We start from the raw sequence: 23,241 nt of genomic DNA, 5'->3' as shown, positions 1-23,241 counted from the left end.
AATGTAACTTACAGAAGTTATTTAATATTGCCAAGCAGCCACTTTTTAAAAAAGTTTAACAAATAATATCAATTTTGATAACATATTTTAACTTAATTATCAAAATACCATCTGTTCTGGCTGGCTATGTGTCAACTTGACATAGCTGGAGTCATCAGAGAGGAAGGAGCCTCAGCTGAGGAAATGCCTGCTTGAGATCCAACTGTAAGGCATTTTCTCAATTAGTGATCAATGGAGGAGGGCCCAGCCCACGGTGGGTGATGCGATTCCTGGGCTGCTGGCCCTGAGTTTTTTTTAAGAAGGTGGGCTGAGCAAGCCATAAGAAGCAAGCCAGTAAACAGCTCCTCTCCATGGCCTCTGCATCAGGTCCTGCCTCCAGGATCCTGCCCCATTTGAGTTCCTGTCCTGACTTCCTTCAGTGATGAACTCTGATGTGGAAATGTAAGCTGAATAAACCCTTTCACCCAAAATTTTTTTTTCGTCATGGTGTTTCATTGCAGAAATAGAAACCCTAACTAATACACTATCTTAACATAAGACAATTAAAAGACTTATTCTTGTCCTAAGTCTTTGAAATTCACTGTGGATTTCATACACATTTGATAACACGTCTAAATTTGCACGCTAGTACCCAGTGGCTGCTGTGTTAGACAGCGCAGATCTACCTAGTCTGATGGTTTTCTTTGACAGTTGGTTCTAAGTGCATCCTTCTAGTGACTTTGTATTGAAGGACATTCACTAATGTTTGTCTTTTGTATGTGAGCCCCCCGACCCACCACGATGAGGCTTGCCCTCTGCCTTGAACACATGTGATGTAGGTGAATTAGGTACCACACTGGATACTACGCAGTGACAAGTTGAAACCACCGAGGAGAATGACAGGTTACACAAAGTGGAGGACGTGTGCTCACAGAGCTGTGGACTCTGAATACTTGCCAGAGGAATCCATTCGAAAACTGGTCCTGGGTGGTACTTGTTCTGGATGGGAAAATGGGGAAGTAGAGTTGAAATTTATCGATGGCACTTTAAAATTCATCCTTATGTTCTTTCTGTTGATGCTATAACTCCCCCAACCCAAATTCTATGCTCATGTTTATGTATTTTTTCACCTGTTTCTAAAATCGTTTGAAGTTGATGGATAGAATCCCCTGCCTCTGGTAAGCGTGTATTATCATGCGCCTCACACAGGTTAAAACAGAACAATATGGATTCTTTTAGCATCATGGAAAAGACCATTTCCAAATTTCATCTTGTTTTCATTTTCACTATAAGAATATATATTTGGAAATATGACAATTCAGAGCCTGAAGTCTATGCAATGAGTCCCTCAAACTCATATTATGGTCACTAAGATGAAAAGTGAAAATTATAATCTATGATCAAACAGATTTAACACCAGTCCAAATATTTTGAGATTTCTGATTATTTGGAGAGCTGACGTTTTGTCCAAGTAGTTGAGTTAAACTGGTTCATTCTAGCAGCAGAGAGCCTTCATGAGAACGATGATGTGGCTTACGATATGCCTAACAACGTATATTTATTAACATCAACATGAAACATCTTTTTTTAAATGCAGGAATGTTCAACTTTTTACGCTCTGCAAACCCTGGTTCTCGGTTTTGGGAGTATGTGGAGACAGCCGCTCTCATGGGTTCAAATTTATGGGGGGTAAATATGGACCTCCTCACAGACATGCTTAAGAACTAGAGAGGGTATCTGTGACTGTTGAGTATATAGAAAATGACATCACTAAACTGTCCCTTGAGTTTTATTCTGCTTTCTCAAGCTCCTGCACTACAGAGGGAGGGAGAGACAGACTGCAAGGTTGTGTGAAGACTTGAAAGTATTTCGCTGGGAAGATGCAAGATGAGCCCATGACACTAAGAGGCGCACATCACTTGTTCTGGGCTTTATCCCGGGGAACCCTTCGAGATAATTTTTAGGACAAAAGCACATGAAAATACCCCTTTGTTTTTAACTTCATGGTGACGAAAACTCACTATCCAATAATCTGCTGTCTTTACCTTTACTGTGGGAACACTGCCCTCCACTCTCACCACAATCTCCTTCCCTCCTTTTTGCCTTCCTTCTTTCCTTTCTTCTTCCACACAAGGAAGATTGCAGGTTGACTCCAGACTCAGGATTTTCCTGCTTCAGCGCTTCAAGTGCTGAGCTTAGGTGTGGATGCTGTCACTCTCTGTTCACAATGGTAGATTATTTCCTGTGATCTTCAAATATTCTTCGTTTTCCTTTATAGTTCTATCATCCATAGACACATTCTCAAACCATGTGATCAGGTTTAATCTGAGACTTGCAGAGGTCATACATATGCAAACCCCTTGCCAAGAAGTGCCCAAGAAAATAAGAATTATGCTAGACTGAGTTGTGGAGATCCATCTGAGAGTGGCAGAATATTTTTGCCTTTATGAAAACGTAATATAGCTAATCATATTATCAAAAATTAAAAGTTACAAAATCCTTCTAGGGCATAATGCATACTGTTGATAAAATAATTGTAAGCTTTCCTTGCAAGCAGCATCCTCCTTATGTTTAATATATAAGTCAGTTTTAAGTTGGGATTCATGTTAGAACATTATTATTACGGTTATGTAAATGATTATGTAGGTATGATGTATAATCATATAAATGATTATTATAGAAGGGTCAACTTAGGACTATTCAAGTAGACTGAAAAGAATGTATCACAGAACATCTCAATGTTAAGCTGCCATCATTTTATGATAGAGTACATGGAGCACTAGAAATACTAGTGTTTTATTGACAATTTTTTTAAAAAAAATATTGCAATGAGAGTCTATTGCTCCAATATGGAGTTTAGTTCATTTTGCACAGTGAGCTAGTTTTGTTCACTGGGGCACTGTAGGTGGATTTTTCTCTGCGCTGCCAACTCACCAAAAACAACACAGAGACTTATTCACTATGAAAGCTCTGTCGGCCTTAGCTTAGGCTTGTTCCTCACTAGTTCTTACAATTTAAGGTAACCCATATTTTTTAAATCTATGTTCTTCAATACGGCTTGGTTCCCTTTCCTCTGTACTTCCCATCCTGCTTTCTCTCCATCTTACTGTTGACTCCTCCTTTCTCCTTCCCGGAGCTCTCTGCCCCCATAAGCCCCACCTATCCTCTTCCTGCCTATCTATTGGCCATTTTGCTCTTTTTTTAAAAACCAATCACAGTGACACATCTTCACACAGGGCACAGAGATCTTGCCTGCCAGGGCAGTTGTGCAAAGGCATATTAGCTTCTGCAGAAATGTTCCTTTCTGAGAGCCTTCGTGTTTTCTGTGGCAGTCTAGGATTTTGACTGAGAAAAGTAGATTCACGTCAGGGATGGAAGACCGCCATCTTCTGAACACTCACATTGGTGCCACATTGACACTTTATGCTCTCCTAATCTCACTAGGACTTACTTGCTATGTAGCAATTAGATTCCATTCACTGAAGCCCTGATGGTCTCATGTTGATTCATAGAAATCCTTCAGGTTACGCTGGGAATCTGTGCTGCCCACGCTGACACGGGAGCACGCTCCAGTAAGGACCGAGTTTTGAGTCCATTTTCGTAGTCTTCTGCCCTCCCATCCTTTACTAACATCAGAGATACCAAGTTTTAAATTACTGCATAAAATAAATACATAAGCTGTGGAGTTATATCTAATTCCCAAAGCACAGGGAAAATGTGCTATGGCATCTTTATTGTACTGTCTATATTATTAGCTCATATCACAGTGATTTCCAACTATAAAAGGAAGCTGATAGAAATATAGATGTTTTCATAGTTTTCTAGACAGTCACCCAAGGATACTACTTTTGAAATTAGATTTCTGAACTAATTAGGGTCTATCGATCAAAAATGGCAAACACAACTTTAATGGATTTATCGACCTCATTTTCCAAAATGTTACAGAGGCGAAGTGATGATATATTAGAAGCGCCAGTGAAAAGACAGTTTTCCCCCCACAGGTCAAATCATAAACATAAATCACACCAGGGATACAGTGTAAAAGGTAGAGAGAATCCACATTTACATACAGTGGAGGGGATTAAATGATAACATGCTGTCTTTTCTCTCATGATTCTAATGTCAAGTCACAGGCAAGGGTGTCTGAACACTTTTTACATCTCATTTTAACACTTCCCTACAGTAAGATTGTGTGCGAAAGGACACAGGTGAGAAGAGGTGAATTAATGCAGGCTGCAGGACACCATCACTGCCCTGGCAGTTCAGGCTCAGCCCCGTGTTTAGTTGCAAGCAGGCTCCCTGTGTGCAAGATGTGCTTTCATGATGACTTAAAGTCCTGCCTACATTTGTGGCAGCCAAGCATTTGTCCTTTCCCGTATGCAGCTGGGTCCGCCTGGGTCCTGGACTCTGGCCAGCTCAAGTGGTGGACTCACAGGGGCGTTTGGGCCCACATTCTTTCTTGTGTGATGTGGCCACCCCAATGTCACTTTCCTGACTTTCCGGGGGTGTGCTCTGGTGGATGGTGTCACTTTCCACTCCCTCTTTCCAGATGGCTCTGTGATTAGGATGGGAGGCACTGCAAACTCCACCTCCGTTCACTAGGAATAGGGAAGGAGCAGCCAGAAGGCCAACAGTCAGCCTGGAAACAGTGTGAGCTGTGTGAGCATCACACGGAGTAAAGAAGAGTTCAGTAATGAACAGCAAAAGGGAAGGTTAGCAGCCTGGGTGGGAAAACTACTCTTCTCTGCCTTTGATACATTGTATCTCTAATACAGGTGTGGAAGCCACTCTTCTCTGCTTTTGATACATTGTAACTCTAGTACAGGTGTGGAAGCCACTCTTCTCTGCTTTTGATACATTGTAACTCTAGTACAGGTGTGGAAGCCACTCTTCTCTGCTTTTGATACATTGTAACTCTAGTACAGGTGTGAAAACCACTCTTCCCTGCCTTTGATACATTGTATCTCTATTAACAGGTGTGGAAACCACCCTTCTCTGCCTTTGATACATTGTAACTCTAGTACAGGTGAGAAAACCACTCTTCTCTGGCTTTGATACATTGTATCTCTATAACAGGCCTGGTGCTGAAAGACACTTTGTATCTCTGTTAGGCTCTTTGACCACCAAGACTGTCCATTGCTACCTTTGCTAGACCCTCGTGGTGATTACCATTTCTAATGTCTGGAAGGAATAGTGGACAGTGTGAGCAGTTAGTAGAGAAACCCAAGAGGAACTTCTGTTCTAAAGGGGCCATACCTTTAGATACACCAGCCAGACAGGCCCTTGGCGTGTTTGTGACCACACTCTTGAGGGATGTGTTACTGCAAAGGAGCATGGACATGTCGAACCTCTTCAATTGTTATTTATAATAACCAAGGTTCAATGGGAAGAGAAAAAAAAGTTTGGGTAACTTCAGTGGTCACTCACTTCAGCTTCAAAGCAAGGGGCAGGCAGGGGGGTATTAGGGAGTGTGGAATGGCAGTGGGGGGTTTTTAGGGAGCATGGAATTTTCTGCCTTATTCAATTTTGGCCCTCTCTTCTGCCTCAGTTGTACTGTAGAGCACACTCAGAAAATGCACCCCCTCTCTTTGGGAAGCTTGCCATATTGCCTACCCTATGATGGCCATCTATTTGCTGCTGTCTCAGAGACAGTCCCTTTCAGTGAGGTGGTTATTGTAATGTTGAATTGGACTTAGCATTCACTAAGAATGTGAATGCATGGTCTGATACATACTGTGTGGAACCTCCTAACCTTGGTTTTCTCAACTTAAGTTTGTTATGTTCTAGATCTGAACATATTGACAATTTCTAGGCACTGCAGGGTGGGGGGAGTTCACTAGAAGTTTAACTACCAAAACAAGCTACTGCAGAAGTCACCCAAAGGCTAGTTAGAGATAAAACTTGAAGACACAAAAACTTGATTAGTCAAATAATTATTTGACTAATTAAAAAAATTTTTCTTAGTGGATGTTAAAACTTTTTATCCACAGTATGTATGTTAGCTATACACTTTTCCTAGGCACAATGGCTATTTTTTTGAATATACTGTTTAATAAAAGGAAATTAGATAGTTCACCACTCAAATGAGAATGGTCTAGAGAGTGGCAGGGAGGCTATTAATAATCATAACAGTATAATCAAGACCAGGACACCCCTGGAAACACTTGGATGTAGTTGCCCCAGATGGGCTCGTTGGTCACTAGGTCATCAAAAAACCATTTCCCATCATTTCAGAGCCCCTGGGTTGGAGCAAGGACACTCTGATGTTAGTACTGTATTCTGTTAGAGAGTCTTGTCCAGAAATGGTTTCCCTGTGTGTTTCACCAGAATTTTCTAATAAGTAGAGATTATTTCTTGTGAGTTTACTCTCTTGAGTGTCTACCAGAGTTTCAGACACACTCTGAATGCTTCATGTATTCTTGCTGATTGATGTGGAGCCTTGGGGAGCCACCTCTGGGCACCATGCCTGGTACTCTTAAATCAAAGACCCCGCCTCCCTGTTGGGTGGGGGAATTTCTTTTCTCTGTCCCTTTTCTGTTGTCACCTCATCTCAGGACATCTCCGGAAGCTTGGTGGTGGCACTGGCTCCTCTCAGGAGCGTGTACTTGCCATGTTGTGTTTCACTTGACTCTACTAGCCTACGGCTGTCTTTGTTTAAAAATCACATTTTCCCAAGAACACATCATTAGTGAGATGTCCTGTGCATGCACATCTCACTGTCAGCTTAATCTAATTAGGAGCCAAATGAGGCACGACAGCGTTTACATCATTTGATAAATTTCCATCATTTGCAGGGGGAGTGGGGATTTGAATCCAGACAGTTCCTTCCAACTTTTTACAGAACACACATTCGATAGCTCTGTAGAGCCCCTTGTAAGTGGAGGGGCATCCTTCTGTTTGGTAACTGCAACCTAGATCGAGTGTGAATACATCATCGGTGGCTTCTGCCTGGGTTGTAAGGGGAGGGGGACACCAGGGTTCACAGCAAGCCAGGAAAGCATCAAAGGGCTCGCAGATCAGATCGGGGTTCTCACCATACTTTCCCGACTCTCACCAATGCTGTCTTCTCCCAGGAAGGGTCAGCAAGCTCTAAGTCTAAGGCTTGTGCATGCGAATCAAAGGGACATGGATAGAAGTATATGCCATCAAAATTGTGACGTGGTCTTTCTTTTGGGTTTCATATGCTTCCTGTACATTTTGTTCAAAGTCTTGTTTGAAAGTGAGGGTTAGGCGGTGGGTTACCAACCACCAGTTAAGTTTTACATCTTATAGCTAAAGCTGCTTGGGGGCCTGAGGTGGAAAGTTGCCGGTTTAGAGCTAGCTGGGGCAATTTTGTGAGACTGTCTAAAGAAATAAAAAAAGGAATCACTCTAAAAATGTAGGTGAGAGAATAAGATGTTTCTGTACTTGAAAATGGGCGGTATGGAGAGGCTCGAAGGCCATTTGCTTGCTTCAATGGGCTGGTAGGGCCGAACAAGGAGCTGCGGGGGAGGAGCCCGTAGGGAGGAGCCGCATAGCGGGATGGAAAGTGGCTGGTGCTCATTTGGCTCCTCCACCTTCAGGGATGGAGCTTTCCTTACCTTCACGTGGTTTCTGTGTTTCGCTCATACCTTACTGAGTGTTACATAATAACAGAGAAGAAGGGAAGCGTAGGAAAGGAAATGAGCTTGCCCTCCTTTGGCTTCCTGGGGACACGGGAGCCTGAGCTCTGCGGTGCCCCGGGACAGGCTCTGGGTGCGGGAATAGGGAGGTGGGGCCTTGCTGCCTCAGCAGCAAAGGAATAAAGAGCTCCTAGTGATGGCAAAGATGGGAGGTTAAGGCGTCTGCTTTTCTCGGGCTGGGAATGCTCCAGGCGAGGAGCAAAAAGGCACTCAACAGAAAAGAACGGTGCTGCGGGCGCTCGATATAAAAATCTGGATTCTTTTAGAGTGGGATGAGGGTCATGTACAAGTCCTGTTAGGAAACTGAGGGCCTGACTGTCTCAGACGGAAGATGAGGAGCCAATGCGAAGATGCCCTCTGTCCCAAAGCAGGCGGCTTTGCCTCGTTCTGGGAGCCACACAAGGACAGAAGCAAAGAACCAGCTAAGAAAGCGGTTCATCACAGTCCCTGAAGGCAACCCAAACATGAAGCCCGCCCCGGACACGGGGTGATACTTTAGTCCTGCTGTGTGTTTTGCCATCCATGTAGGAACATCTACTGTGTATTCCTCTCTATTTACACTTCTGTTCCTTTCCCCATGAAATTTGTAAGAGCAGGGTATACTGTTCATTTATGGCGTCTTGCCGAAGCACCGAGAGCAAACACTATGCTATTTAAAAGTACATGTAGTAAGTGCCGGACTCAGATCTTTGTGGTATCTTTTCTTCCCTGTAATGACCACCAGGACCCCAAATCTACACCCTTCATTATTCAGCCATAACTGTCCCTCTTCTCAGATTTTCCTGCTGTAGATGCTCCAAGTGCACAGCTCTCCTGAGACTTCTCAGTCATTTACCAGGAGAGCGAAGAATGAAACACAGTAACTTGGATGTAACTGATGATTGAAAATTGTGTGCATGCGCGCAGGCTCATTTTGAAGGCCGCTGTCCTCACTGTTTTATCCACCGAAATTACTTCTACAAGATGTCACAGAGGATGGGGAGAGGTATTAGGCTTGCTTTTCCCTTTAGCAGCTGGGTGCGTAATTCTCGGGCCCTGAGCTCATCAAAGAGGGTTCAAGGTCCTCCGAGGCCACACACAATTTAAAACTCCTATTCATGTTTCAGATGATGAAGTTGGAAAGGATGTATGGGGGGGGGCGGGGGTTGGAGCAAGGGAAACCAGATTGTGAAGGGAAGTGCCGGGGACCAAAGTCTTTCAAACTAGACTTGATTTCGCTATCATTGCTCGGAGTCTTAGCACTCCGTGTCGTGTTTTATACACCCCTGTGATTAAGTTTCCATAGAGGAGGTGACAGTGTCAGGAAGGGACACAACAGATGTACACTTGATATTAAAAGTTCAAATTACCCCGAAGATCTTCCAATAGGAAGGCAGACACATATGCAGGCTTTAAGGCAAGGCAGCTGGGTGCGTTAAATGGCAGCAGGAGATTCAGTCCGGGATGACCGGCACCTGCTTCTCCCTCCTTTGAGGACGAATTGATTCATGACTCTGAATTGGAAAAACTTGCCTGAGATTGCATTCTACTCAAGGCTTGGACTTCTCCAATGACTGCCTTCAAGACTCTAAGACGACAAAATTTAAGCTTTAGATTCCAGGTCAGTTCGAATGGGTTATGCATTCCAGCGTTGCCTTATAGGTCAGGTCAAATGGATTACACCTTCCAAAAATTTGCTCCATTTTATTTTGTGATGTGAACCACGCCAGCAACTCCGCTCCATCCTTATTTCCTCAGGAGCTTAGGGGCATGTAATTTAAATCCCAAAGATACCTTTAGAAGCAACCAGCTCTTTAAGTCAGCAAGAATAAAGATTGGCTAGATAGGAGGGCACTAAATTCTGTCACACGTCCATGTGACTATAGCTGATCATAATATATATTTCAAATTACGTGGAAGACAGGATTTTAAGTGTTCTTATTGTAGTTATCTTTTGTTTGATATGCTAATTATCCTAATTTGATCATCCTACAATGTATACGTGTATGGAAATATCACATCGTACCCCATAAAAATAGAAGCATTGTCAATTAAAATGCAAATATCGAAAAGAAAAGGCAGGTTTTAAGGACCCTTGTAGACCCGCTATCTTACTTTGGAGATACCGTTGAGCCTCAGAAGGTAAAATCGTACCAGATTATTCAGCCCCCATGCGCCCCCTAGGCTGGTGTCGGCCACGGTCAGTGCCCCCTGGCTTTACATGGCAGTCACTTACGCCTGCTTTCATAAATGGCTCTCGATTTCTCATAGAGCTCATATGGGTCAGGCTTCCGTGGGTCAAAGGCCTCTGTTGAGTCTGGAAAGGAGCTCCTGTGCAGGGCAGGTGGGAAGGGCAGGTTCTGCGGCACGGCCGGAGCAGATAAACTTGTCTGAGGGCTGCCCTGAGTCTCCCACCGGTCCATCGTCTGAAAGGAAAGAAGAGAGAATGCGACTGAGGATGGATTCCGCCTGGCTGTTTCCCCTGCTGCTTTCATAAAAGACTTTCTTACCATGTGAACTTCTGTCCCCAAGAAGAGTTTGGTACACATGACTCGAAGGAAGAGAATCTATTTCTACGGAATCACGTAAGTGAAAGTGGTGCTTGGGGTGTGAACGTATGCTCTTAACCTTGCTGCATAGCAGCTAGGGATCTATGGCAAACTCCTCATTTCTTTGATGGTTTCCTTTATAAAAGATAGAATGTATCCCAATATCATTTATGGATGTATATTCAGGAAGAGGTAACATCTGCTCTTTTTCTGCCAATGGTTCCAATTTATCATACCACCTCCCTAAAACAGAAAATGAAGTAGACTGTACTTGTTCGTTTATCACCTGTGCACATCTTAAGCCCCTCTCACAGCTGAACATTTTATCGCTTCCTCTAGAGTTTGTATCTATAGCCCATCCGGGAGCAATGGACTACATCCTTCTCGGAAATCCCATTCACTGTGGGTGTGGGAACGTGTCCCCTGAAATGTACCTGCTGGCACTATAGTGAAGTGCTTCCTAATTGGCCATGCATGGGGACATACATGCAGCTAGAGCTAATATTTGCCATGCATGGGGACATACATGCAGCTAGAGCCAATATTTGCCATGCATGGGGACATACATGCAGCTAGAGCCAATATTTGCCATGCATGGGGACATACATGCAGCTAGAGCCAATATTTGCCATGCATGGGGACATACATGCAGCTAGAGCCAATATTTGCCATGCATGGGGACATACATGCAGCTAGAGCCAATATTTGCCATGCATGGGGACATACATGCAGCTAGAGCCAATATTTGCCATGCATGGGGACATACATCAGCTAGAGCTAATATTTGTCATTTAGCGAGAAGGCTCTTGTCATGGCCAGTGTCACCTTTATTCAACTAGCAGCCCTTCCTTCTGCCTCTCTCCTTTGAATCAGCAGGCAGTCCCTATAAAGTATAATGATGGGAGCCTCCTGCCTGCAATTCTGGGCGGGGTCGGAGTACGGTTCTCTCGGGATCCAGGTCAAATTCCCGTCAGGCTGTGGGTTCTGCTTACTTTACTCTCTCCTTCCCACACCCTTTCTTGCTCTGAAGCTCTGCAGACCCCTCTCCATTTCTTCTTCTACCGTCCCCCCTCACTTTACCTGGACACTAGATGCACATAGGCATCTCCTTTCCTAGAAGAGCTGTCCCAGCCATTGGGGTGATCCTATTCAATGTCACGCCCTGCTCCCAGTATCGTTTGCCACTACCGGCTCCAAATTACAGGTCCCGTATGTGGTAGGTATTCAGAAAGCACCCTTAGTGAATGGATGAACTCGTAATTAAGATATGGACTCCTAAAAATCTGACGAACTGATATGGATATAAAGCTTTCTATTTTTTACTTCGTTTTCTTGCTCTTGTTTTCACACTGGTTATATTTTGGTCAGGATTCCACCTTGTCATCAATACTCTTAAGGCTGGAAGGGATGTGGGGGACCACATACCCCTGTCCTCCTAGACATGCCATGGGTCACGGCGGGGGTCCCTCCGGCCCATCCCCCCACCTGGAACTGTGGCAGGGGTTCCTGTGGAAACTAAACATTGCAGACTTGGGAATAAGTAGGTTACTGACTTTAATTCGCTGAGACTGAATTTAAATTGTTTCTGCATGGGATCCGGCCCAAGATTTCATTTAGATGGTTTTTAGAGCGAGCGAGGATGAGTTCAGCTGTTTCATATTAAATATAATCTCTAGAAGCACAAAGAGGGTAATAATTGGCTTGCCTGAGGTCTGACAACAGATCTTGGTCAGAACTAACTTATAGTTCTAGCAGGGCTATTTGTTTAAACCAGACGCTTTCGGGAGGGATCTTGTAAGTATCATAAAAACCGGAGTTAATTTTAACCTCACTGAACCGTTAGCTTCTGCTTAGTAAAAGCCCTTAAATGTGCATTTTGGACTCAGTGGAGATGTTCATACAGGAAGCTTCCTTTTCATACATAATGGTGACTTTGCTATGGCATTCCCGGTCACCACTGCATCTAAAGGCATCTTTCTTAAATGACCTGTCTACCTGCTTTTAGGTGCCACATGGACACATTCCAGCTATGGCTTTCTTAGTTCTGATTCCACACTTAAGATGTGGAAAGCTTTAACGTAAATATGGCAGAAGTATGGTCTGAGAGGGTTAACATACTACACGCCAACACGGGGTTCAAGAAGTGCGTGTTTTCCATCTTCCACTGTGGGTTTTCTTCCAGCCACATGTGATTCACTGCTGTGCATATTCCTCATGTATAACCCCGGGAGGAACGATGCTTCGGGTGAAATATTGATGTTTCTGACACACAACCCTAAAGCTACAGAACAAAGAATGCTTTGGGCATTTTAGGGGCCAGTTTCTGTGGAAGATTGGCGAGTTCTACATTTTCTACAGCACAGAGACTGGGAAATGAGTCAAGAACCCAGCTAATGCTGAGGAAAGCATTCACAACCTCCTGCACTGACTCTCCTCACACGGCGAGTCAGTCTGTCAGCGGTGCTCGAGAAAAGCCCTGTCTCTGGGAAAGGAGACCTCTGGTCTTTCTCCCATGCTGCTTCTCGCCTGTTCCCTCTAAAGAGGCTCCCTGAGATCTCCACCCAAGATGCTACTGAGGAAAGGTTTACCCTGGCTTAGAGGCACCCTGTGCTGAGGCTGGAAGGTCAGTTCTGCTGGCTCCACCTTGTGTTCTGAGAGACCTTGCTTTCCAGATTCCATGATACCTTGAATCCGGATCCGGTTCCATTCCCCAGTTCTTACTCGTTGTGCCTGCTCTCTTCTGCTCTTGGGTCTGGGGTCCTTGGCAGCTTATCAAACTTGCCAGGCATTTACCCCTCAACTGGGCTTGCTGGGACTCTCTGTTTTCTCTCTGCAGTGGCCTGACTAGACTTTGTAGACATCTCACCAGAGTGACAATGGAAATGAAGTTTTTATGTGTGGGAGAAGTTTTGCTGTCTTTAAACTAACGGGTGGTTAATAACTAAGGGAATGGATAGCCAACACTATGGAGTCTCGGGCTCTGATAGAGTGGATAGAGACAACACAGTCTCCACCCAGACACCAAGCAGTAAAACAGAGGCGTTCATTTGCTTTACCCCAGTTTCTGATTCTTGGGTGTGCACAGGAATAGGACAGGATTCCCCCCTCAACAAAACACTATTTCTAGAATGTGTTTCCTTCCTTTTGAGAACATGATAAACACAGCTAAACAAGTCTAAACCTACTCCCGTACTACTTTAGGTAGGGCTGGGCAACACAGGCATTAGGTTTGATCCAATGTTTGAAACACACACTTAGATCCTGCCATGCAAAGACAACGAGAACTCATTATTAGTAGTGTCTTACTTATTAGGCCCTTAGTTTCTAAGGGCTGTTTGGTTGAGATCTAGCAGGAGGCTAGGTCTCATTGAGCATGCTTCCTCATGCTAAGTCCACCATCAGTTTTACTTAGAAGAAGGTGTCTGAGCCCAGATGCTGTGGATACACTGTATTTGTTCCAACGAACCACTTAGCACATTGCATTCATTTGGGGAGTGACTTACCCGTGAAGGGTTTGTGCACTGGCAGAGATGTTTGTAATCTTTAGCCCAATGTGTTGAAGTGCTGTTGTAAGCACTTGGCGTAGGTTAACTTAGAATCCCCACAGTAACAGAGAAATTACTCCTGTTTTACAAATAGAGTCTTTGAGATGCAGAGGCCTTAAGCAGCTTCTTTAAGGTCATAAACAAATCAGGAAAAAGCTCAGCACCTGAGCCCAGGCGGTGTGCTTGAGAGTCTATGTCCTAAACCGCTGGGTCTTACACAATGCTATCGTGGTCCTTAGTCCAGGGGTTTTGCATAGATACATGGAGAGCATGAAATCAAAGACCTTTATATATTTACTCAGCCAGCAATCTAGAAGTCCAGGCCATAGTTCTTGCAAAGATTCACAGGTTCAGGATTAATTGTATGCTGAGTTCTATAAAGTCTTTTTGGGAATTATTGACTATGGGTGTAATTACTATAATGATGGCAAATGCTGTAATTATGCCAAATGACATAATTTGCGCGACTGTGGTACATATAAGGAAATCACTAGATTGCAAAATTGTCGCCCCGTGATGAGGCTGCAAGGTTGCTGGTTAAATCAGATAAAGATGTGTCTAACCACAGGGCCTTGATCGGAGCTGGGGATGATGGGATGACATTATTTAGAAGCTGGGCAAGATAAGTCGTACTTCATTTCACGCATTTAAAAACACTTCTTTCAAAATTGCATCCATCACGACGTGATTTACGAAGTTCAAAGCAGCCCACTCTCCCTCTCTGTTGTATTCGGGAGAGCGGATGAGCAGAGTGGTAACTGAGGGTCTACTTTGTGAGGGTTCTGCTTCGCCACTCTACCTGTCCAGCTGTAGGCTTTAGATAGTCTATTAGGGGAGCAACCTCTGAGTCACGATAAAAGGAGATCCAGAAAAGCCAACCCAGCGAAGGGGACTTATGCCGTTAATACTGGCATAGCTTGGGTGTTGAATGTCCATGTATTAAAGACTTGGCCAAGAACAGCATGGGAAGTAGTGGGGCTTTGGAAGATGGAGCGTGTCAGAGTGTGCTAAGAGGACTGTATGCCCGCAACCCTTTTCTCTTCTCTTTTGCTCCCTGACCTGGGATGAAAGGAGCTTTCTCACTATGAGGTGATGCTTACTGCGCATGCTCCGAGCATCAGGGCCAGCCCGTCATAGACAGAGACCTTCCAAACAGAGCGCACACAAGCAGCTCCTCTTCATGAGTGAGTTATTATCTCAGGCATTTTGTTACAGTGATAGACGGGTGGCTAACACGAGTCATAGTTTCAACCTATGTAAAATCGCTAGCGAAAGTCTAACTAGTTTTCCATGTTGTCATAAAGTTTTAGCATCTTTGAAAGAGGAGCAGGACCAGAGAGGTTAGGTGAGAGTAGAGGTTGCTAGCATCAGAAGAATATTTGAAGCACTATTCTGAGTAATTGTCATGTTTACAATATAAATCACATAGAATGATACACATACTCATTATCTATATAGAGCTAGGATATATGAATGCATATGCACACATATGTTTATTTCTATAGTCATTAAAATGTAAACAGAAATGGAAATAAATTTCTTGCAGATCATATTTAATGTGCAGGAGAGGCCCTTCAGCACCGTAGTATGAATTAGTTTTGAAAACTTAACGCCACTACATGACCACATAGTATTTGTGATAGGAAAAACAACAGGTTTTCGAGTGTTTTGTCTCGTCATCCTGAATAATGCTGGTGTCCATTTCGTAAGTATATTTTAAAAGTGGGGATAATCGTGGAGATGTAAGGTGAGTGATTCTTGTATTGGGGGACAATGGAAGACAAAAGATGGGAAATGGATGCAGATGTGCGTCTGTCTCCCTTTGGGAAGGAACAGTCCCCAGCACTAACTGTAAAGCCTAGCACACAGGATATTGTCATCTTTCTTCTGATTCAGTACACCTCACAATTCACATGTAACCTGAGCTCATCATATAGGGTGTGCATTAAAATCTGTTACCAAGTGGCCAGCACATGAAAACAGGTCATATTTACTATTCTGTTTATTGGTATTGTAACATAGCTAATGAAGGATTCTAAGACATCAATCCTAAGAAGCAATTTTAGTACACAGAACATTTAAAACCAGGCATAATTATAGGAAATAAGTCAGCTTGTCCTTGTATTTGAGGGCAAGAAAGGACAGGAGAGCACGGAAGGCTTGTTCTTCTGATATTCTGGAATCTCAGGGGTGGAAGGGCATTTTAGGACACTCAATTCCCTCTTCATTTAAGGGGCTTACATAGTAAATGAAAATAAAGAAAAAAAGCATAGGAATTCCAACTTACAGGCTTTGGAGTTTTCCATGGAGAAAAGAAACCTGCAATAAAGAAAACAACATTTGAACTTGGGAAACACGTTCCTGCCACGCACAGACTGCACAATGTTAATCTGATGAAATTTCACTTCAGGTGAGATGAGAGCCCGGCAAACAATCCTGAATGACTTTGCAGCCTTCTTCAAGGAGCTCAAAAGAATTATATCAATGACTTTAAGAACGTCTCTCTTCATTTGGCTGCTGAGAATTCTGCGGTGCCCAAGAGGTGACCGACAATGGCAGAGACCCACTTTAAAAGGTCCAACCCTCAGCCCTTATGGGTTCTTGTCACCCAGCACGAGCAGGAGATATGGAGAGAGTAGGTCAAAAGTCAGACTTTTAGAGGTAAATACCCTGGCTTGGAGTAAGAAATAATTCTGTGTTTATGGATCCATTTTATGTACTTTAGAAACAACAAATCTTTGTTATGCCTATCTTCAGAAATAACGACTCCATCTCCACCAAGACTCAGATCTTATTATTAAATCTTTCATGTTACTGTTCCCTCACTGATACAGGTTCCTATTACCCTCGTGCCCCAATCTAGCGCCTGCCATGCGAAAGAAACGCAGTGTTTGCTTTGGAGACGAGAGTGGAAAGACGCTCCAACACATCGGTGCTGGAGCTGACGTATACAGCCCTAATGATCCAGAACAGAATCTGCCACACAAAGGAAAATTACTTTTCTCCTCATATCATATCTTTTCCCCTTTCAACAATTTTCTCCTCATATTAATATTAGTTGGTGTCTAATAAAATGTCCAATAACAATGAAACATTGAGACTATTCCTCATGCCGTGTTTATTGTCTTTAAAGCCAAGACTGCCAAAACGTAAAGAGAAGACAACTATGACCCACTCAGAGAGAAAATCTGCAGACATTTGGACACTGAATGATCTAGATGTTCAAACAATCTAACTCAGGCATGCCAAAATACTAATTGTCCCCCAGTGCTCCATTGTGATGTACCGATGATCCCTTCCAAAAGGAAGAGAGGGGACTGTGCAGGCCAGCATGTTTTACGGCTTTCTGTGGGACAGTTGGCGCACTGTTCCCATGTAACCAGTATCCGGGTAGAGTCGACATTTGTCCCATATGCTCTGTGCCTTTTGTGTCTCCTTTTCCTTTTCTATCATGAAACAACTTCAGATAAATGTGTAGTTTGGTTATAAGGATATATATATATATATATATATATATATATATATATATAAAACTGAGGATAAAACTGAAAGATAACATACATTTCTTTCTTTGATCACCCTATAAAATGATGACGACAACCCTAGAACCCTGAGTTTAAAACTGGGGAAAAATCAACCTGCTCACCATTTATTGTATCTTTGGAGGAAATGTCAATCAGCGGTTTTCTTTTTGAAGAAACGATGTTGTTTATACACTTCTACAATGTCCGAACGTTCAGATTTCCTTGGCTCCTCTTATCCTCTCTGTCATCAGGATGCTGGGAGATTTGCCAGGGACCGGACGTTCCTCTGACTTTGACGCAAAAGCGCTGAACAATGTTCTCTACTGTGGAGCTATTGTCTCCACATGTCACAATGCTCTTAAAAATTATTCTTTTTCTTGCAGAAGCTGTATGATCACCCGAGGCCTCAGCAGCAGTTATGATGGCAGAACTAGGATGGTCTAAGAGGGGCACGGACCAGGAGACTGATGATAAACCCACCACAGCACCACTGCTTCCCTTTCCTCTTGGGAAGACTTCTCGCCAGGGCAGGACCCATGACTTCTTCGCTGTTCTCATTATAGCAGCTTCTGGACTGTGCCTACTGCTGAGAAACCCCGAGTGGCCAAGGCTGCCCTCTCTGATTATTACCAATGAGGAGTTTGGAGATAGGTAAGAGGAAGGTACCAGAACATACTTCTTAGAAGCAAATAATAGGCACTTTTTTTTGTATCTCTTTGCCAAATTGTTAATCATGCTACAAACATTTAAATCAATCTGTCTAAAAACATGTATCTCAGGTACTCTGCATTTAGCTCTGATTAGGCCAGAGGGTCCACGCTTTTACATGATTAGCCTCCAATCTTCTTCTCAGCTTCATTGATAGACACGGAAATACTATAATAAAGTGGGTCAAAATATCATATATTATAAACATATATAAACTATAATTTCCCAAGGGAACGGCCTCCCTAGGAAACCCTGCTGATTCCAGAGAACATTTAGAGAAAAGCATCACAAAGAAACAAATAAAACCTTTGAAGTCTTTTCAGAGACATTCGAGTTCTTACCCTGAGGTCTGTTTCTGATTTTGTTTTCTGATAAGACACAATCACAAACTTCCAGCGTCTGGGAACCTTATATATATGGACACAAGGACACACTTACGCAGGTGTGGGTAGTGACTGTATGCAGCAATTTCCACTGGCACTTTTATTTACAAATTGCTTGTTGCATTTTGTTCTTGCGCGTCACCTCTTCCCCTGGTTTCCTGAAACACAGGCTTTTCACCTGGAGCCCTAGCTTCCCCTGTCCTGTGTATTTCACTAGGTTGGATGAGACAGTTGCTTGTGGCCCTCTAACTGCTCAGGGAAACAAGGAGAGATACAAACTCCTTTTCCTCAGGCCTTTTAGAGCTAAGACCATTTCATGATAAAACCAAGGCTATAGGAATCGGGCTCTTTTATGCTTTAGTTTCTGGCTTGTAGTTCCTCACTGCGATAGCACACACAGAATAGAATTGTCCCCAGGGACTCAAGTTTTGTTTGTCTCGTAACAACCATGTGGGTCATTTATTGCCTTTCATGTTCAGCTGCATACAACTCTGTATACATACAAATGGCGCTGGCCAAACTGGATAGATACATGAAGACAGTGGAAAAAAAACCCAGCACCTTCCACAAATGGCGCTGGCCAAACTGGATAGATACATGAACACAGTGGAAAAAAAACCCAGCACCTTCCACAAATGGCGCTGGCCAAACTGGATAGATACATGAAGAACAGAAGCTGATCCTGTCTTTCATGCTGCACAAAACTCAACTCTAGAGGGGTCAGGGGTCAAGGACCTCAACATGGGACCTGATACTCCTGAACCCACAGATGCAGGAAAGGACCGTCTGAGCAGATCCCAATAGCTCAGGCATGAAGGCCAACCATTGGCAAATGAGACCTCATCAAACTCAGAGGCTTCTGTAAGGAAGGACAGTAGCCTGTACATCAGGCAGGGTTATTATCTACACTATAGAAGGAACTGAGAAACTAAACACCAAGAAAACAATCAACTCAGTTAACAATTGGGGGGCACGGAACTAGACAGGGAATTTGCAAGAGGAGGAATACAAATGGCTGAAAGGCACTCAAAATGCTCAACATCCATAGCTATTAGGGAAGTGCAGAGTTAAATTACTTTGAGATTTCAGCTTACTCCAATCAGAATGGCTGGGGCAAAGAGAGAAAGCTGCGTGAGTTTGTGGCATGCCCTAAACACTTACAAAGAAAGGAAATATAGCAATACTTTGTAATAGAATTTTATGCATAGATGATATAGGGTTAAGTGGGAATTATGAAACAGGGAGAATAAAGTTGGGTAGGGAGGACAGAATGGAAGAGGGAAGCGGTAGCTATAGATAAAAACGAGGACTTAAAAAAAATGGAAATCTACCCATTTTAGTGCAGAATTCTACCAGACTTTTAAAGAAGAGTTAACACTAATACTCTTCAAATTATTCTACAAAATAGAAACAGAAGGAATATTGCCCAATTCATTTTATAAGGCTACAGCTACCCTGATACATAAAATACATAAAGACCCAAGAAAGAAAGAAAATTTCAGACCACTTTCTCTTATAAACATAGAGGCAAAAAGTCCTCAATAAAATACTAGCAAACTAAATTCAAAATCACGTAAAAAAAAAAAGATCATCCACCACGATCAAGTAGACTTTATCCCAGAGATGCAGGGATGATTCAACATAAGAAAATGATAAATGTAATTCACCATAAAAACAGACTTGAAAGACAAAAACCACATGGCAACGTAAATATCATCTTTTAAGGAGAACTTCCTGACCTTTGACTGCCAATCAAGCTTCCTTGTTTGTTTCCATTGCACCCCAAGTTTGTCTTTGGGGTGGTGGCTCATTCCTGTTTGTGCTTATATTCTGCACTTTTAAGTGTACAATCTACTTAATGTTTGTCTCCCTTAAGAGAGTAGGGGGTGTTATTCAATTCCCTGTATTCCTAATGGTCCAGTAAAAGCAGATGCCAGGGCAAAGAGGGATGCTGAGGCTATCATGGTAAGGTTTAGAGTATAGAGAAAGGCTTGCAGCTGGGGGTGAGATAGCCAGGTTGAGTAGAGAAGAAAGAAGAGAGGACACCTGGCTGGACCCCATGAAGCCCCAGCCCCCAAACACATGCAAGGCATTGATACCCTTCCATATCTTTTTTAAAAAGATTTTTTATTTATGTGCGTGTTCCTGCCTGTATGCGCTCAGATGCACCACCTGCGTGCAGGTGCCCGCAGCAATCTGAAAAGGGTGTTGGTTTCTCTGAAACGGCATTTGCAGGTAACTGCACATAAGCTTGGTGTGAGTGTTGAGAACTGGGCCTGAGTTCTCTGCTACAGCAGAAAACATTCTTGACTGCTGAGCCATCTCCAGGCCCGCTTCACAGATTCACAATTTAGAATAAGACAGCTTCTAAAATGCCTCCACCTATTCTAGGAAGGAGACTATCCCAGATGACCCTGCAGGTGAGGAGATAAATATGGGGCCGCCCAGAGAAGCAGGTACTTCTTGGCAGCCGGGATGAGAGTTAGCTCCCCACAGGCAGGCAAGACAAGGGTCCATGGTGAACTATGAGCTGGCCCTGCGATCTGGAAACAAAGAGAGTACGTACGCTTTCACTGAGGGCTGGCAGACCACCACGTTTGGAGATCAGGAACACCTGCAAGGTTGGCAGCTGCCAGCTGCCAAGCAAAGGCCAGCAGCTAAGAGAGCAGGCCAGAGATGGGCAGAGGGGTGATTCTGATGTGTGTCACCCCCTCAACCGTATGAACATCCCATATGCAACATGTGAGTCTCTTCCTGGTTGGGAAAAGGGGACATGCCAATAGTGTGCAGATACCCATTGGCACTGCACAAAATATGCCCAGAGGATTAATATCAAGAGAAATAGCCTCTCTTTATCCAGTCCTACAAAAAGCCTCCAGACATCCACTCGGTGGCAGCCCTCGAAAGAGACCTCTTTTCATACTCTGTAGTCTTGTTTTCCTACTAACTCTTGAGCTCCTTTCACTCTGGGGGAACTCGGCTTGTTTTCTTTATGTAATAAATCTCTCTTCTCTTTCTAATAAAGCTCCTTTGTAAACTTGCCAAGAAATTTTTTCTTTGTGTTTGGGGGACAAAATCAGTGGAATCCATTAACCCAGTGGAAGCTTTGGTGACCATGACAATCAGTGTTCTGGACCCCGAGTTAAGCCTATCTGACGTGAGAAAGTCTTCATCATTCTGAAAAACACCCCCTTCTGTTTCATGAGTACTTCGCTAATCAACATCTCTGAACGAAGAAAGTAATGTTGAAAAGTCTGAGGACATGGGAGAGTCACACAACGTAAGAGGAATGATGATGGGGGGGGGGGGCTTTTCTGGGGCCAGGAGGTGTGATGGAAGTCCTTGAGTCGCTGGCTCCATCTCTGCTACTTGGCAGTGGGAATTGAGAGCTAAGGGGTCTGTGTGGTGGTTTGAAAGCAAAGGGCTCCATAAGCTCACAGGGAGTAGCACTATTAGGAGGTGTGGCTTTGTTGAAGTAGGTGCGTGATGTGGGATGTCCTTCTGCATATCTGTTGCTTTTACTCATTACTGAATAAAACTGTTTCAGCCACTGACTCAGGAGGGTAAAGCCAGGCGGAAGCCAGGAGACGCCATGTAGCTGCCGAAGAAGACAGGCCTTGGGTTTGCTCGGCGTGTTACCGCTGCTGGCTGAGCAAGTTCCCTAGCATTATAAAGTCTTAGATTTCTTGTATGTAACAGTGAGGAAACTAACGGTAAGAAGCAAAAATATCTTACGCTTTGTCAGTTTAGACTTCTATTGTTTTATTTATTACTTTTGGAGTGTCTTTAATTTTTTTTTCTACAAAATAGAGGGCTGTCTTCATAGCAACTATCTAACCCCTTGTCGCCGTGATAGATGCATACTATTTTCTTTCTTAGTCTAAACTTTTCGTTCATGCTACCTTTGAAGTTCTTTCAGGCTGCCATTTGCTATATTGAGTTTATTTAACTGACTGGCTTTGTGTATTCTTTCTATCGTTGTTTTCATCTCGGTAGCCTTTGCCATTGAATTCCCCTGATGCTTCTGTCGTCACTCATTTTAACCTCTCTGGGATAGCTTTGTGTTCTGACAGACCATGCCCCCAGTTACACTGATTATGTCACCATTATGCTTTTATAAATTATTCTGACTTTGCATTTTCTTCTAACAGTTTACGCAAAGGTCACTCTTATATTGGCCCAACTTAACTGAGTTTAATGCCTACCACGGTTCGCATTACGCCACTGCCTCATCTTTGAATTTTGGAAGTAGACATTTTCAAATACTTTTCTCAAAAATAGCATGTTTCCTGTGGCAAGCAGAAGTGTGACCTCTCAAATATGCCTATACTGTAACCCTCAGATCCAGTGTGGATGCTACTTTACAAAGCAAAATCAATTCACAGATACCATCGAAGTCGAGGGCCTTCAGACAGAATGAGTACCTTATGCTGTCTGACCATGGGATTCCTCAAGAGTGGAAAAACCTTGGCTGGGGAAGGGAAGAAGGCAGATGGCAGAGAACACAAGAGAGGACTCAACTTGCCATCACTGGTTTTGAAGACAGAGAAATGGCATCACAATCAATGATAAAAGGGGCCTCTAGAAAAAGAAAAAAGGGTTGAGGAAGGATGCTTCTGTGCTGACATCTGGACTCAACATGGTGAGAACCATGATGGACAGCGTTAACTGTCACCTTGGTGGGGTCGAGAATCAACCGGGACATGGGTTCTGGGCATGGTTGTGGGGCATGAACGTGATTGCTTGTTAGTTCCTGAAGTGTGCATGACAGAGAGCGCGAGCTGAGCATTAGTGAGCATTCCGTGTTCTGTGGACTTGTGGTTGGGACCAGCTGCTCCATGCTGCTGCCGCCACCTTCACTCACCCACGAATTCCACCTTCAATTGTGAGATTCCTTAAGTTGCTGCATTGGG

The 23,241-nt window shown here is 43.6% G+C and overlaps 1 protein-coding gene across 5 annotated transcripts in view; it reads right to left on the bottom strand.

Annotated features, from left to right (window-relative positions):
* The window catches only part of LOC121434623 (membrane-associated guanylate kinase, WW and PDZ domain-containing protein 2), a 1,272,606-nt gene that overhangs the window by 144,914 nt on the left and 1,104,451 nt on the right, over nucleotides 1-23,241 (bottom strand). For 3 of the 5 annotated variants that reach the window (XM_041633542.1, XM_041633545.1, XM_041633547.1), the window contains 3 exons: nucleotides 16,001-16,032; nucleotides 9,856-10,045; nucleotides 937-978 (listed from right to left, as the gene is read on the bottom strand). In XM_041633542.1, the coding sequence (XP_041489476.1) occupies nucleotides 937-978; nucleotides 9,856-10,045; nucleotides 16,001-16,032 (264 nt within the window). The remainder of the gene's footprint in view (nucleotides 1-936; nucleotides 979-9,855; nucleotides 10,046-16,000; nucleotides 16,033-23,241) is intronic. The other 2 variants (XM_041633543.1, XM_041633546.1) reach the window with 1 other exon arrangement.

The sequence above is a fragment of the Microtus oregoni genome, unplaced genomic scaffold (genome assembly GCF_018167655.1).
Source record: "Microtus oregoni isolate MIOR12 unplaced genomic scaffold, Mior012 000044F_ref0000062, whole genome shotgun sequence".
Lineage (NCBI taxonomy): Eukaryota > Metazoa > Chordata > Mammalia > Rodentia > Cricetidae > Microtus > Microtus oregoni.
This window is presented reverse-complemented; position numbering and strand designations above follow the sequence as displayed.